At 42.4% G+C, this 17465-nt stretch overlaps 1 protein-coding gene across 12 annotated transcripts in view; it reads right to left on the bottom strand.

The window, feature by feature from the left end:
* The window catches only part of CSGALNACT1 (chondroitin sulfate N-acetylgalactosaminyltransferase 1), a 348572-nt gene that overhangs the window by 26939 nt on the left and 304168 nt on the right, over nucleotides 1-17465 (bottom strand). For 11 of the 12 annotated variants that reach the window (XM_087418625.1, XM_087418623.1, XM_087418628.1 and 8 more), the window contains exon 5: nucleotides 8364-8465. The exons of the other annotated variant lie outside the window; for it this stretch is intronic. In XM_087418625.1, the coding sequence (XP_087274751.1) occupies nucleotides 8364-8465 (102 nt within the window). The remainder of the gene's footprint in view (nucleotides 1-8363; nucleotides 8466-17465) is intronic. 12 annotated transcript variants of the gene reach the window in all.

The following is a 17465-nucleotide window of genomic DNA, read 5'->3' as shown; positions in this document are numbered from 1 at the left end:
TGGTGAAAAGTTAAAAGCCTTTCCTCGAAGATCAGGAAAAAGACAAGCGTGCCCACTCTCACACCACTCCTATGCAACATGGTACTGGAAGTGCTAGCCATGGTAATTAAGCAAGAGAAAGAAAGAAAAGGCATCCAAATCAGAAAGGATGAAGTAAAATTATCTCTGTTTGGAGATAACATGATCTTATCCCTAAAGACTTCACCAAAAAACTATTACAACTAGTAAATGAATTCAGTAAGGTTGCAGATATAAAATAACATATAAAAATCAGTTGTGGGGCCGGCCTGGTGGCGCAAGCAGTTAAGTGCAGGCGCTCCGCTGTGGCAGCCTGGGGTTCGCCAGTTCGCATCCTGGGCATGCACTGACGCACCGCTTGGAAAGCCATGCTGTGGCGGCGTCCCATATACAGTGGAGGAAGATGGGCACAGATGTTTTCCCAGGGCCAGTCTTCCTCAGCAAAAAAAGAGGAGGATTGGCAGATGTTAGCACAGGGCTGATCTTCCTCACACACAAAAAAAATCAGTTGTGCTTCTATACACAAACAACAAACTATCTAAAAGAGAAATTAAGGAAGCCATCTCATTTATAATAGCATCAAAAATAAAGTAAAAAGGAGTGAAGTACTGATACACGCTACAATGTGGATGAACCTCAAAAACATTCTGCTAAGTGAAGAAGCCAGACACAAAAGGTCAGATATTGTATGATTTCATTTATATGAAACATTCAGAATAGGTAAATCCATATATTTTCAAATGTTTTTTCTGTGTGTATGGAGTTGATCATGTGGTTTTGTGTATTAAATTGATTGACTTTTGTATATTCAGCCAACCATGCATTCCTAGGATAAATCTCACTTGGTCATGGTGTATAATCCTTTTGATACGTCGCTCGATTCAGTTTGCTAGTATTTGGTTGATATTTTTGCATCTATATTCATAACGGATATTGGTCTGTAGTTTCTTTTCTTGCGATGTCTCTATCTGCTTAGGGTGTCAGGGTAATACTGGCCTCACAGAATGAGCTGGGAAGTGTTCCCTCCTACATTTTGAAAGTTTGTGAAGCATTGGTATTAATTTGTCTTTAATAACTGGTAGAAATCAGCAGTGAAGCCATCTGGTCCTGGGCTTTTCTGTGTGGGAAGCTTTTTGATTACTATTTCAATCCATTTACTTGTTATAGGTCTAGTCAGATTTTCTATTTCTTCTGGAAGAAACACTTAATTTCAACAGTGTACAAAAATCTGTTCCTCCATGCCCTGTCCCCTTCTTTGTGCTGTTATTGTATTAAAATGATATCTTTATGTACTGTGTCTATCAATACAGATTTATAATTATTGCTTTATCCAGTTATCTTTTAAATCAGAAGAAAAAAAGAGTTATAAACAAAAAATACACTTATCCTGTATTTTATACTTCCTACGTAAGTACTTCTACTGGCACTCTATTTCTTCACATGGATTTGAGTTTGTGTCTAGTGTCCTTTCATTTCAGCCCCAAGGGCTCCTTTTCATACTTCTTGTAGGGCAGGTTTGCTAGTAATGAGACCTCTCAGTTCTTGTTTTCCTTGGGATGTCTTAATTTCTCCTTTATTTTTGATGGATGGTTTTGCTGAATATAGAGTTCTGGGTTGAGTGATTTCCTTTCAGCACCCTGAACACGCCATCCTACTTTCTGGCCTCCATTGTTTCTGATGAGAAGTCAGCTGTTGATCTTATTAAGGACCCCTTGGACCTGACGAGTTGCTTCGCTCTTGCTGCTTACAAGATTCTTTCTCTCTTTGTCTTTGTCTTTCAACCATTTGATTATGATATGCCCAGTGTGGATTTCTTTGAGTTTTACTATTCAGAATTTGTTGAGCTTCTTGGATGTGTAGATTAATGTTTTACATCAAATTTGGGGAGTTTTGGGCCATTATTTCTTCAAATATTTTTTCTGCCCCTTTCCCTCTCTCCTCTCCTTCTGAGACTCCCATTATGTCTATGTAGGCATGCTTTCTGGTATCCTACAAGTCTCTGAGGTTTGTTCATTTTCTTCATTATTTTTTATTTTTGTTTCTCAAACTGGATCATATCAATTGACCTATCTTAAAGTTCATTGATTCTTTCTTCTGCCTGTTCAAATCTGATGTTGAGCCTCCTCTAGTGAATTTTTCATTTTAGTTATTGTACTTTTCAACTAGAGAATTTCTATTTGGTTCTTTTTTATAGCTTCTGTCTCTTTATTTGGTGAGATACTTTTCACCAAACTTTTTTTTGGTTCTTTAAACATGGTTTCTTTTAATTCTTTGAAAATATTTAATACAGCTGATTTAAAGTCTGTGTCTAGTAAGTTCAACACCTGGGCTTCCTCAGGGACAATTTTTAATGAGTGGGTTTTTCCTGAACCTGAGCCATACATTTTTTTTCTTCGCATGCCTCATAATTTTTTGTTTAAAACTGAACATTTTAAATAATGTAATGCGGCAACCCTGGAAATCAGAATCTCCATCGTCCCCAGGTTTATTGTTGTTGCTGTTTCCTATTGCTGTTTGTTTGTTTAGTGACTTCCCTGAACTAATTCTGTAGTCTGTATTCTTTGTTGTGTGTGACCACTTAGTGATAAGCTACTGATTAGACAGAGACTTCCTTAAATCTTCCTGGAACCAATAAGTCTCCAGTTCTTTGCCAAGGGACCTTGTGTGCATGTTGGGGCATGTCATCAACCCTCAACCAGGCAGTTAACAACTTAGCTTAGCTTTTACTTCCTTCTTGCACAGCCTCAAGGTCAGCTAGAGGTGAAAGGTTAGGGCTTGCTCAGGTCTTTCCTAAGTATGAGCACAGCCACGGACATGTGCATGGCCTTCTAGGTCCCCAGGAATGTACCGGAGCTTTTCAAAGCCCCTGTGGAGCCTGCACGCCCCAGCTTCACCTTGTAAGCTTTCTAGCTAGTCTATCATTTGCCCTGACTTATTTACCACCTCAGGCAGCCACAATATGACAGGCTTCCTATAATTGTTTTTTGACAAATGCTCCCCTAAAAAGGGGGGTATTTTCCACTGGGAGAGCTCTGAGTCAGGTCAGCTAAAGACAATCTGTGAGTGCAGTCTTCCAGTGAAACCCCAAAAGCTCCAATACTGACAGTCCTCTGGGAATGAAGACTGAGAGGAGTTCCAGCCATTCTGGCCTCTGGTGGCTGCCAGGCTGTGGTTCTTGCTGTGCTTGTGGGCTGCTGGATTTCAAGGCTACTAACAAGCTGATGATGGGGGTGGAAAGAGAGCAAGTTAAAGCTCCTTGTTCACACCAAAATTCAGTCATTTTTCTGGGATAAACACTTTTCAGATTGTTGCTAGCTTTGCTTAATTTCCAGAGTTCTTAAAAATTTGATTCTGGACCATTTTTTAACAATTTTCTCATTCCTTTTATGGAGAAGAGTGTTTCTAGAGGTCTTTATTTCATCATTCTCACTGACATCACCTTTCTTTTGTTTAACTGTTGCGTTATATTTCATTGTATGAACTTAATGTCATTTAATTTCTTTCATAATACATTTTCCCAATATTTTTATTTGGAAAAATTTTAAGCCTTCAGAAATGTAAGAATAATATGAGTACTCACAGACCCTTCACTTAAATGCACCAAGTGTTAACACTGTGCCTGTCTTCCTTCCTTGCTTCCTCCCTCCCTCCCTCCCTGCCTTCCTTCCTCTGAATCATCTGCGAGCTAGTTTCAGACATCATGACAACTTTAGCCTCCAAGATAAGTATTTCCCAAGAACCAGGACACTCTCCTTTATAACATTATAATAATTTCATAATCTTACTCAGGAAATTTAACATTGTCACAACACTATAATCTATATGCCATGTTTGAATCCCCCAAGGAACAATTTAGAATGCCTAAAAATACAGGCACATCTCCCTAAAGAGCTGGTACACCACGCAGAATCATGCCTGGCCCCTTCTCTGGCCATGCTGGGTGAGACAGCCACGGGTCTGAGGTGCCGCCTTAATCAGTGAGGGGCTTCCCAGGGCCCAAGACTCCTCATCTGCTTAGGAGGGATTCACTATGTTGCTTTTTTCATTTTAGCAGATGAGATTATCTAAAAGTTCCTTGTTTAAGAAAAAATTAAAACAAATTCTGATGAAATTTCAGAAACAGAACAAAACCTTTCCCCTAAAGTTTCTTCTGGGATGCCCTGATAAAATCTTCATGAGGGTACATGTCAAACAAATCCCTTCCCAGAGGCATGAAATTCTGACACATACCACGGCAAGGCGCATCCCTGACAACACACACACGCGTGTGCGCGCACACACACACGCCTCTCTTACATCACACACTTGCAATGGCAGGGCATTGTCTCACTTCTAGTACTTCGACCTCAGAGATAATTCCTCTAAAAGATGCCTTTGCATTCTCAGGACTGGACAAAGATGAAGTTGCAATGTAGTAGATGTCAACTCATGCCAATTCATCTACCAGTTACAATTTTTTTTTATTTTTTCTTATACATAGCTCCAAGCAAATGTCTACCGAGGCCAGTACTTCTCAAAGTGTGGGCCAGGGACCACCCGCACCAGCATCATATGAGGAACTCATTCTCAGTGCTGGTTCCCAAACTTCATCTCAGGCCTACTGACTCAGAATTTCTTGGGCTGGATCCCAGGAATCTGCATTTTAAAAAGCACCCCAGGTTATTTTAAAGCACTTTATATTTGAGAACCACTGAGCTAGGCTTTAATCTGAAATTAACTGAAGCTTAATACAGAAAACCTTGAGGAAGAACGATCAGATATTGAGAACTGATTTTACGGTTATCTATGGCAGTGGCTTTTGAATATTTTGACCACATCCCTGACAGAGGAATATATTATACATCACGACACAGTACACACACACACACACGTGAACACACACACTGAAATTAAAGTTTCGTGAAACAATACTTATCCTTACTACTTGTGATACACTCTGGTATTTTCTATCCTATTCTATTTCAATTTTTTGAAAACACTGAACATAACCACTACACCTATTTCACAGCCCTCTAATGAGTCACAAACTACAGTTTGCAAAACGCTGATCCATAGCAGTCGACTGAAATGTACAGCCCAGCTGAGTAAGCATAAACCTAGAGAGAGAGAAAAACACCACACACTAGTCATTAAACTAGATTTTTAAAAGATATTCTTAAAATATATACATTTAGCTAGATTTAGAACAGTTTAATAACAATACCGATATCCAAATAAATTTTATTTAGACTGATATCAAATCCATTTACTTTCAACTAATAATTAGTTCATTGGAGGGAAAATTTGGTGGAATGTTAAGATCAGGAGTCCTGGAAACGAACTGACGAGGTTCAGATCCTGGCTCTCTCATGTGTCAGGGATGGCAGCCTGAGGAACAACCTCTCTAAGCCCGTTTCTTCATCCATGAAATGAGGCTCATAACAGCATCTATCTCATAAGGTTGCTGTGAATGTTAAATAAGATAATTCATGTAAATAATCATAACGGTTATTATTATTATTCAAAGATAAGATGTGTTTCAATAAAAGTTTTATCATCTTAAAAGGATGATAAAAATGATATTTAGATAAAGCTCTTATATAAGTGTTCATACAGATTACTGTGTGTACAGATTGACTCTATACCTGGCATCACCCTTGTCTTGAGGAGCAAACGCTGCACATTTTCTGAGTAACGCCAACGCTAAGTGCTGGATTACAAAGAGGCAAGTGATATGGTAGTGCTTATTAAGCAGCTTAGAATCTACTTAGGATGACAGAAAGAAAGGTCAACAGCCAGATGATATGGCAAGTGCCAGATATAAGAGCTGTTGAAAGAGAATACAGTGAGAGGTCAGAGAGGGGAGGAGTGGAGATCAGGTGGGCATGGAAGGGTGTGGGGTTTGAGTACGCAGAAAGGAGGGTGGAGGGAATGCCAGGCAGAAGAAACACAGGAGAGAAGACAAAGGGGCAAACTATGCCCCCATTTGGCTGCGGGCAGTAAGTTGTCAAGACAAGGTTAGAAGTAACAGCCCCTCTGGGTACCAGGCTGGGCAACAGGCGATTAGGAAAATTCATGGAGGGGGAGTGGCCGTGTGGCATCAACTCAGGCTGGTGGCAGAGGGCGGGCATCCCTGGCAGAGGCAGTCTGATCAAAGCAACACCATGGAGGGGTAGGACACGAATCAGTGTGTCAGTGACATCAACCCCGCAGATACCACCAGTTCACAGAATGAGGACATCAACACAGAAAAATGGTGTCCAATTAATTTCACCAGTTTCTGCAGCCCTGCTTAAAGCACTGATCGACTCTGTCTCTAGCACAAAGTTCTCAGTTATGGGTGGATTAATCTCTGGAAATTTTCCAAAATTTTAAGTAAACCATCCCTATCACTCAAATGATTTTACTTGTCTTAATCAGATTCAATTCATTCTTTGTTCACCAAGTAACCTTCTGATTGAGAATCCAGCTTGCCAGGTAATTTGATACGGAGAAGGCTGCCTTGGTAATAAGGTCCTTAAGCATTCCAGTCACTAAAAAGTGTATTTCCCATAATAATGGCTAACCTGGCCCTCCACTCATCCATCAGACTTGTGTGAATTTGGTTGTACGTACTATCAGCAAATGTCTGGTCATCCTTTGATGTGCTCGGAAGGTGCCAGACTCAATAGGACTGAGGTTCTCAATCTTGACTGCACTGCAGAGTCACCTGGATAGCTACTTAAAAATACCTTGGAATGGGGCAGCTGGCTGCAACCAAGGCCTCTCAATGGGCAGCCCTGGGGTGGACTGCCACTTTCCCAGACAATGGTTCTCAATGCTGGCTGCAAGTTACAAGTTAGAATCATCTGGGAAACTTTAAAAAGATCCACGCCCAGGGATGGATACTTTCAGAGAAGTTAAAACCTATCCACTGAGCAGAGGACATTAATTCTGATAATTCACACTCCTCATTCCTAAGCAGAGATGAAAAGGATATTGCAATGCATTGGAGTCAAGAGATTTCTATTTCACTTACATTTAGGATATTCAATTATTTTATTCTCTTTGATCTCCTTTCAATAGGGGCCATAGCTTTAAGCAGTTACTAGTTTTAAACTCTTAACTCCTTATTGCTTTAGAGCAGGGGTCAGCAAAAAACTTTTTCTGTGAAGGAGCAGACAGTAAAGAGCCCAGGCTTTATGAGTCATACAGTCGCTGTCCCAACTACTCAGCCCTGCGGTTGTAGCAGGAAGCGACCATAAATAACATGTCAGCAAATGAGCCTGCCTGCATCCCAATGAAACTTTATTTACAAAAACAAGTAGGGGGCAAAATTTGGCCAGTGGGCTGCTTCAGAATGTTTGAATAACTATAATTAACATTCTGATCCTGTGCCCATTGATGGAAAATTAGTAACAAAGCATGAAAATAAACACAAGAAGTGCACTCAATCTTGGAATCTTATCCTCTGACTATCATCCGACTACCATTTAGAAACTCAAAACAGAGGGCCCTGTTTACACGTAGACCATATGGACATATTCAGATGATTTCTGCCACTAGTACTACTGACCACCCTCCAAGCTTCACTTATGGAGAAACCAGCCACCCGAGTACTCATCTGAGGCCCTGCCAACCTCCGTGGCAAACCAGAGGCAGCGTGGCAGTACCTTTCTGGCTTCCTCACTAGTAGAAAATGCCACAGATATTTATTTATTAAATAAATACTTGTTTGTTTGTTTTGGTAGGGAAAAATCCATCTCTGCTGCTTTTAAATACATTTTTCCTCCATGCAACTGATTAACGAGGTATAAATATACAACCCTAAGTCTCAAGTTTTCGGTTAAATAATTTCCAATCAACCAAGCAGGTTTAATCAAGGATCCTGTCCCAGCCATCACTCTGGCTTCTCACTCATCTCTCAAAATACATAATGAACGAAAGTCAAAAGGCTGAGACCACATGCTGAGCGGATGAGATGGGAGCATGGAGACCACTGTTAGCCTCACAAGCCATGGCTGAGACGGAGCTCACTGCACAGCAGTGCCCCCCTGCCTCCCACTCTGCCACATCAGGTCCCCACACCTGCAGCCCTCAGAGTGATGACATCCAGTCACGTGGAAGCCCTAGGAAGCCTGTGCTCCCCACCTGGCTGCTCAGGGCAGTTTATCTCAACTGTCAAAGTCAACAGCCTGCCCAGCGAGGACCGGCGTCAGGCGGGTGGTCTCAGGGGAAAGAGGGCGCAGAACTTCCCGACACACGTCCAGCAACCAATCCGTCTCCCAGTTTGCCCAGAGCGTCAGGAAAACAGAACTAGAGAAGTGTCACCTTCGGCTGTGCTCCCATGCCCGTGCCACCTCATCACAGCTCCGCGTCACACTTACTTGGAAGTGTTTTCAAGTATTCCTTTGACCTCATTCATTTCTTCTTTCCCAAAGTAAACAACAGTGAGATGAATTCTCCCATCCTGTTGGATGCACATCTCCCTAGAAAACAAAACACACATACGTCTGGTCCTGTTTCCACAATAGGTGTTTGTTTGGCCCTCGCCTGCTATTTTGTAAAGTACAAAAGGATCTTGATGTAAACTAAGTGAACTGCCAGGAGAGCAGAGATGGGAGTTTCTGGCTAGCCATCACAATTACCTGTATTCATACTTATTTTACCATGAAAACGACGAATTTTAAATGTGCAGATCTGGTAAATGAAAACTCAGCCGCGAGAGGCCACAGGTCCACTCTGCACAGGCCTAGCCCGTCAGGGCATCCGGTGTCATGGAAAGGGCGCTGGGTCCTGACCTTCTCTGCCACAGAAAGCCTACAAAGCGCAGAAGACACAAACTCCATTTCACAGATGAGAAAGCCCAAGTCCACGGAGGGTAAGACCAGAATCCTGTCTATGACTTTTCTCGTGTGGGCCAAACACAGGTGGTTTTCAAGACTGAAGAGCAAAGGTCAAAAGGCATTCTTCCATTTAGGACTCTAGAAACCCTTGGTGACACCCAGTGTCACACTGTCAGAGGGAACGACAAGGCAGAAGCACAGCTGCTGTAGCTCACCCTTCCCTCCTCCCCCATTTCTCCCCCTCGCCCATGTCCTGTTCTCTCCACGCTAGCTCCTAGCTCACTGGCAAGGTCCGCTGCTGGGGGTGTGCTTCACATACACACACGTAATACACGTGTCAATGTGTGTGCAGATATGTGTATGTGAAAGTACTTGTATATATATGTGTGTATGTAAATACGCGTTTATGTGTACATGTATGTATATACATACATGTACGTGTGTGTACATAATTTTAACAGAAGTTTTCTGGAAGCAAGTTAATGGAAAGATTCTATTGGTGGGATGATATTTTGTAGTGTTTTGTTATTTTGCATGTCCCTCTCTTTTATTCCTTTTGTCTCCATGTTGGCTACTCCCCTTAACCCCCAAACAACAATCACATCACAGCTTTCCAGAAATCCCTGAGCTCTAACTGCAGAGGCCAATTTATTCAATTCTTTTTATAATGACATCAAAAAGGAGTGACTGCCTAGCTAGAGTTCTGGGAGAAATCCAAAGAAATAGAAGACATGGTTCCCGCTCTCAAAAAACTGAGAAATAAAATGAGCTCAAATTAAATGACACCTCGTGGCACTGATAAAAAGCATACAAATTCAGAAAGCACAGCAAATCCTGAGGGCTGGAATGGCTGGGGCCTTGAAGGATGGACAGGGTTTAAAAGATAGAGGGGAGGAAGAAAATTCCAGAGGGAAGAAATAACAGGGAAGATTATCTTGACCCTGGGCAAGAGGCATGCAGTGCTCACCTGGTCACAGATGTGGTTCTGAGAATTCTGTGTCTCCTCTGTGGAAGAAAGGTAAGAGCTGCCTCTGGAACCCAGACTGACGGCGGAGCTCTTGGAGGCAGACGAGGGACCAGGAACAGAGACCTGGGCTGGAACAACGTGCTTCAAGACTGAGAGCCCCGGTCCCTGCAGACTGAGGCATCACCTACTGACAACAGATGCTCTGCACATAAAAGATCCCTTTTGCAAACCTGCCAGCTACTGCTTTAACTTCCTGCCAGGGCAGAATAAAAGCACACACACAGTGCTAAGCGCCCGAAAAACCGTGCTTTACAATTGTGTATGCAGTGGGAAAAAATCCATCCCAGAATCAGGAGAGGCCCCCTGCTGGGCCAGAATAAAACGCACTCTCGTTTTCTAGTAACAACTTTGCTGGCATTTTAAAATCCATTCAAAGCACTTCCTGTTTTCAAGAATAAAACAGAAATGCACTGGACCTTCACTCTTCATTCACCAGCTGAGGCTTCCCCAAAAGGCAGAGCAGAACTGCTTCTGAGGTCCACCTCCAGGGTTCCACTCCATTTATTCATTTATTCCTTCCTTCTTTCATTCCACAAACAATAACCAACCAAACAAATTACATACCATGTGTCAGATACTCTACCAGGGATCTTAAAAAATGAATAAGACATTTCTGCCCTTGAGAAGTTCTCGTCTACTGTGCATGACTCAAGCTACAATGCAGTAAACACAGGCTCTATGAGAGTACGAGCACAGCACTATAGAAACACCACTGCTGTCTGTCTGTTCGCAACTACATATTGTTCAAAACAGTTCTCACTAGACTCCCTCCCCTGGAAAGACGTGTGTGAGAAAGAGCACGTATGTGGGTGACTGTGTGCACAGAGATATCTGTGCTTTGGTGTAATTATTTGTCCCTGGACACATGCTGCCTGGCTCCCTTGAACTAACTCAGGTGCCCCAGACAGCACCTCTCTATAACAACCATGGTAGTGTTGTCCTGAAACCTTTGGAACGAATCTCAGGGAACCCCAACTTCTGAAGAACCCTTTGGGGAAGCTCTTCATGGCTACTTTGCATTAGTTCCACAATCCTACTTGATCATGATTCCATTTTAACCCGGAAGTCTGAAAATTCTGTTTCTATTTCACAAAGACCTTGTCTTTTCAGGATATTTTTTCTCTGGAAAACGACAGTTCCTTCTCTATTGTAACACAGCGTACAGAGACTAATTAAGACATATTTTCAGTCAGAAAACCTGTATCACAGTCACTTCTACACCTATATTTTATTTCCCAAGGGGCTGAAAGCACATCCCGGTCTTGGAGTTCTGTTCCTAGTCTGTACAAGTGCACTGTGGAGAGGTACCCGACCACCCAGGTTTCCTAAAGCCCAGGCTGGTATCCGTGTACCTCAGCAGGATGATGGGGGTACCTATGAAATCTCACGGCTTTGGCCTTACTGTCTAGGACTCCACCACAAAGCTGCATGGTTTGTACAGCCAGGTGGAAGACAGAGGAAGTCTCCACAAAACTTCAGATGTAAACTGGACACGGGGAGGATGGTTCAACGTGAGTTCCTGATGGGAACCAGTCAGACGTGACTGGGCAGTCTGGTGGACTTGAGGGCAGGCCGATCCAAGGCCTGTTTGGAGGGGGTGCTATACCCTCCAGGAGAGAACTCGTCCTAAGGTAGAACTCAGCCTCAGCACTACTGACATTTTGAAATAGATAATTCCCCATTGTGAGAGGAGCTGTTCTCCGCATCGCAGGATGTCTAGCAGCATCCCTGGCCTCTACCCACTGGACACCAGTAGCACTCCCAACCCCAAGCCCAGTTGTGACAACCAAAAATGCCTCCAGACCTTACCCAGTGTCCCAGCGTAGAAGAAGCAGAATTGCCCCCCGGTTCAGAACCACTGTCTTAAGGAGGAATCAGGTTCATTAACAACATCTGAGTTCTCAGAGGGGCGCCTGACTGTGAAACAATGCACATCCTTGGGGTGCGTCCTGCTTTCCAGCCAGCTCCTGTGGACCCACAGGTGAGCCCTGGGCAGAGATGGAGCTGCAGGAAACACTGAAAGGCATTCTTTGCAGAAAACACAATTATGAGGGGGTGTCGGGAGCTCAAGCCAGGACTTCTGAGGAATTAATGTGGCAGTGCTGGCAGAGGGGCAGCACCGGTGGCGGGGATGGCAGCACCAGCGGCCTCTGTGGCATTAGTGAGTGCCGACGACTTTTGCTGTTGTCAGAAGCAGTGAGTTTGCATCATCCAGCTGACGCAGTTAGGGGAGCCTGAACTTGTATTTGAGCATATGTGAGACAGCTCTGAGGACTCCTGGAAAGACTGGGAGGGTCCAGGACATTGGGCACCTTGCCATAGAAGGTGAGAGAGAGAGAGAGAGAGAGCAGGAAAAGTGTGTTTTTTATATAATTAGAGGTACTTGTTTTTGTACCTCAGACTGAGGGGCCTACAGAAACATGGATTCAATAACAAGTATTTACTGAGTAACTCTGTTGTGCAATGCATTATTCTCATTGGAGGAAGATTTAAAAAGAATAATCATTTATGGTCCCTGTAGGGGGACCAACCATCCAGGTTTGCCTGGGATTCTCCAGGTTTTAGCACTGCAAGTCCACATCCCAGGAAACTCCTCAGCCCCAAGCAAACTGGGACAACCGGTCACCCTACCTGCCTCAGGGAGTCTACCACGCACTGGAAGGAAGGGACCACTGAAGAGCCATAACACAAGGCAGGATGGAGCAACTGCAAGAACAGCTGGGGGTCTAACGAGCCACGAGGGTGAGGAGGAGAGTGTGAATAACTTCCAATGGGTGACGGAGAAGCGACAGCAAGGAAGAGAGGGCATCCAGGCTGAGCCTTGACAGGTGAGGAGGCTCCACACAGGTGGAGGGGAGCAGAGAAAGGGCGTTCACGGCTGAGAGGCACAGATGCAAGGAAATCACATCACTATTCTTTTCTAAGTCAATTTTCTACTCAAATATATCCGGTATGAGAAGAAAATCTATTTAGGCTTTAATTATGTCCCATGCAAATGAAATAACACATAACAGCCCATCAGTCTCCAAACTTGACCTACGGTCTACATGACAACAGGAAAGAAACTGCTTAGCCACAAAGGGATTAGAAATGAAGACTGGGTACTATCCTGAAGAGGGAAGAAAGAGTGATTGGGGACCTTTTGAAATCTGGCTTTAATAAATAATATTCTTCGTTTGGTTTGGTGGGTCCTCTCCCCTCCCCTCACTCAAGCTGAATTAATACACAATTCCTCTATACCATTATTTCGGTTGTCTGATCATGTTAAGAAATGAGACTGATTTTGACTCTCAACTAAGCAATTGGGACCTACTTCCCCTGGATGCCCATTTCAGAACAACAAATGAGATCATTTTCCAACTGACCATTTTATCCAAATAAGGTGAATGATGTAGATTAGTGCTTCTCAAACATAGTAACCATAAAACTTTCCTGGGTGCAACAGTGGTATATGACTAGAGGAAGGGCCCATGGGAGAGGCAGAGAGGTAGAATAAAGTGGGAGGATGATACTGTGAAAACCATATCAGTTTTCCTTCTGAGAAACCCAAAGAAGAGCAGGGGTCTATCTCGATCACAATCCTACATCTGATGACCTGCGGCCTATGTGTTACACCAGATCATACCAGCCTAGCCCCACATTCAAGGCTCACGTCAATCTCGGAGAGTCTACAGTCGTTGTTTTAAAAAAAATCCAGAAATATCCAGAAACATCTTAATGGTTCTAGGGAGAAAAAGGATCAAAAAGAATTGCTAAAGAAAATTCAAGTACAAGATGTCCCCGATACTGCCTTAAACGGGTGCTCGGGGTTCTTATTGCTCCTCGGGGATGTGACAATAATTTCTTGTAAATCCTAGGAACATCATTCATTTAATGTCCACTGCCTCTTAAATAAAGGCCCTTAGGGTCTAGCGCTAGGAAAACGTTTCTCTTACCCAACAAAAGCAGCCTTCTTCTCATGAACCGAGGGCTGAAGTAAACCAGCCTTTGTTTTGCCCTTTTCCCCTCATCTGCCAGGAAGTTCAGAGCTGGCGTCTTGGATGAGCTGTAACTGCTTCCCTAGTCTGGCCTCCAGGTATAGGCCTCGTCCACCTTGTTACTGAGTCCTTGTCTGTTGACCTTTATGAAAATGGTTTTATTAAATTTGTATTTTTTTATAAACACAAATAATTTTTAGGATTAGTTGATTATAATGAGAAGAAGAATGGAATAATAATGATAAATATATTAGTGCACGTACTTCATGCACCCAGGAATCAACTTTGTCACCAGGGCCCACTCCCAACACAGTTCTGGAGGATGAAAACTTGGTCTTTGGTTCCTTACAGAGAGCACTCCAGGCCTGGCCATCACCCCAAGGGAGCTGATTTCTCAGACCCAGCCCTCCGGAGGGGCCACTTTCTGACTTGTGAGCAGGCCTGCTCTTTCTGGGGAATTCCAGGTTCTACATCTATTTCTTCTGTCCAAGAAGGCATATTTGTTACAATTCTTAGCCATTTGGGTCTTTTCTAGGTAAATAATTAGCAAACTGATGCTGAATTAAAAAAAAAACCCAACCAAACCTAAAACTATCTGTAATAACCAGCGTCAGAGCTGCAAGGGGACCCATCCAGACCAGTATGTCAATTTTACAGAAGATAATAAAGCCCAGATACATGAAGCAACTTGTAAAAGATTCCTCAGCCAAATGGAGTCAGAGCAAAAGGAGTTTACATTTTAAAGGAGATGCAGTGGAAAGATAATGTTTTAAATACATTAATCTCAAATAGTGATAATCACAAACCACGTACCAAAAATAGTGGAAAATGGTAAAAATCTTGCCACCAATAAATGACCAATGAAAGGGACGTAATCTTCTGCCTTAATCTTCACAAAGAGGAGGTCAAGGAAGGAAACGGAAAATTCTGTTTTAGCGTCCTGTGGTCCCAGCTCCAGGAACCAACAGCTGGAGACCCACGCGGGGCAGCAAGCAGGCGGCCGGGGGTGCGAGTCCGGGGAGAGACGTGAGCCCCAGGGCCACTTCAGGATCTTGGTGCAGGAAAAGCCACCCGGAATACCTGGTCTCCCCACATCTCAGGGAGAGTGGAGAAGGAAGGTAGGACTATCTTGATGCTTTGTGAACTAACCCCTGCAAAGAAGGTGGATTTGGCAGAACCAAAGGAAAAGAGACAATCACATTTAGTCAAGATCCTTCATAAGAGCAGGAGGAGGAGAAGGGATGAGAGACACTGATGGCCAGATGAAATATCTTATATGTATCTTCCCCCTCCCCTCAAGCTTAAGCAGAGGGCAAAGCCTTATCTTTTCTCCTCTTTGTGACCTGTGGCAGTGGAAGGAGCTGCTGAAGACACTAGGTGAGTGAGACAAGTAAACAAATGGGGCTGATTCTCTCTGACGTTCCAGGCCTCAGCCCTTAATTGAAGGCCCATTCTGAGAGCCAATTCATCTACCCCTCAGGAACAGAATCCATGTACAAAGACGGAGAGTGAGCCTGTGCAACGACCCTATCCATCCCAGGGCTCAGAGGAGCCACGAGAACTGGGAACTCCAACAAAGGCTGCACGAAGCCTCAGGCGAGTTCTTTCTCTGCTCCAGCCACTCCTTCAGACTGCAGATAAAGTGACTAGAACAATAAATACCCTGTCCTCAAAATACAGCTGGGAGTGGGACACAAATAGTTCTCAGTCAAGGTGGGGAGGTCGCCGAGGAGAACCCACCCCTATGCGTCAGAGCAAACAGTCTGAGTGGCCCTCTGCACGCCACGCAGGAGAAAGATGAGGAAAAACATCATAGCAACCACATTTCAAGAATAACAACAAAATTAAAGGAAGAAAGAAAGAGAGAATTAAGAAAGCAATAGCATTCAAAAAGCAAATGAAAATCCTAGTCTGAAAGAAAATATAATGCAAACAGAAGAAAATGTCTTACAAATGTTTCACACTTTCTTAATAACAATGTGAATTCAACAAAGAAAGTTCAAAGAGGAAATGATAAAAACAGATTAACATGCACATTCTGTGCTCAGAAAATAAATTGATAGCCCAACAAACAGAAGTGATAAATTAGAAATAGAAATAGTAAGGTACAGAATAGATATGTCTGAAAATCAAATTACTCACATCAAGGAAAGGCTGAAGTGAATCCAGATAAAAGACCAAGGCATTAAACAATAGAGACGCTAATAAGTGGGAAAGACCTGTGAAATATACAATTGTGTCTGTGAAGCAGAAAATCCAACAAATGGAGCAGAAGTATTCAAAAACAGAACACCAAAAAAATCTCCCTGAAATAAAAGAATCCACAAAACAAAAAACCAAACTGAATTACAGGAAAATCTGATAGAGAACAATAGACACTGAGATGAGACATATCCTGATTAAGTTGTTATGATTCAAGACTAAAGAAGGAATTCTTCAGGCATTCGGGCAAAAGGAAGTCAATTTCAGGAGAGCCAAAATAAAGCTGTCCTGACCCCCTCCGTGGTATCATTAGATGCCGGAAGAGTGTCTACAAAGTCTGAGGAAAGAAAGTATGTCCCAAGAAGTGTAAGCCTGGCCAAGCTATCATTAAACCAAAGATAATGCAGGAAGTAGACATTCTAGTCTCAAGCTCTTAGGACTCAACGAAGACCTAAGGAGTGGAGAAGCAATCATAAGAGGACTGCTGATGAACATACTAAATCCACTGAAATATAGGAATTGTGGTCACAAAACAGAATGGAAAGGTTGTAAACCCTGACAAGGTAAAAATAATAGATAGCTAACGAAAACTGTAAGATGGGACACAGGAGGGGAGGGAGAAGTGTAACTGTGCTAATTTCCTCTTCTTGTAATTTTTCAATCGGCCCAGTCTAAAACTTAAATACTTAGTAAAAATTATGTAATAATTCCAATCTTTGCTGTTTTGCAAAATCACTTTCTTAAATTTAGAGGGATCTCTTAGGAACTAATATCTCTTAAAGCAAAGAAACATTTTCTTAAAGTTCAGCAATTTCTTCTGTTATATTTCAGATTCTCTTCTATAAATTTAAGAAAAAATTTAATTCTTCAATTAAAAATAGAGTGACTAGTATATCTCTTGTTGTATTAAACTATTCCTAGCTAGCAAGTTATTCTTCTATCTGTATATATGCAAAGAAAGGTGCCTAGAATGGTGTTCAGTTAATGTTAAAAATGGTTAATTTCGGGAGGCAGGGCCAGGAGTGAATTTTTAAGTAATTTATTTCTTGTTGTGTCTATATGTTTAAACATTTTATAATAGCCATTTCTCACTTTTACAACTAAAAAGTCATGTTTAAATTATAAAAGCCAAAAAAAAAAAATCTTTCATTGAATTTTTCACCAAAACCTAAAACATATGGTAACTATATAAAAATTTACAAAAAGAGAGAATCCAAAAGGAGGAAATAAAAATCACTCAGCATCATCTTCAGTGCCAACAACAGTTAACAGTTTTCAATCTGGGGACGGAAAGGGACTTCATAAAGACAGCATCAAATATGTAATAAATAGCCCCTTATGTTTCCTCTCAATGCTTTTATGGTCGTATTAATTGCACTTAAATATTTAATTGACCAGAGTTTACTTTGGGTTTTGGTGTGAAATAAGAATTAAATT

Source organism: Ceratotherium simum, chromosome 28 (assembly GCF_057802395.1).
Source record: "Ceratotherium simum simum isolate JZ-2026a chromosome 28, ASM5780239v1, whole genome shotgun sequence".
Classification (NCBI taxonomy): Eukaryota; Metazoa; Chordata; class Mammalia; order Perissodactyla; family Rhinocerotidae; genus Ceratotherium; species Ceratotherium simum.
This window is presented reverse-complemented; position numbering and strand designations above follow the sequence as displayed.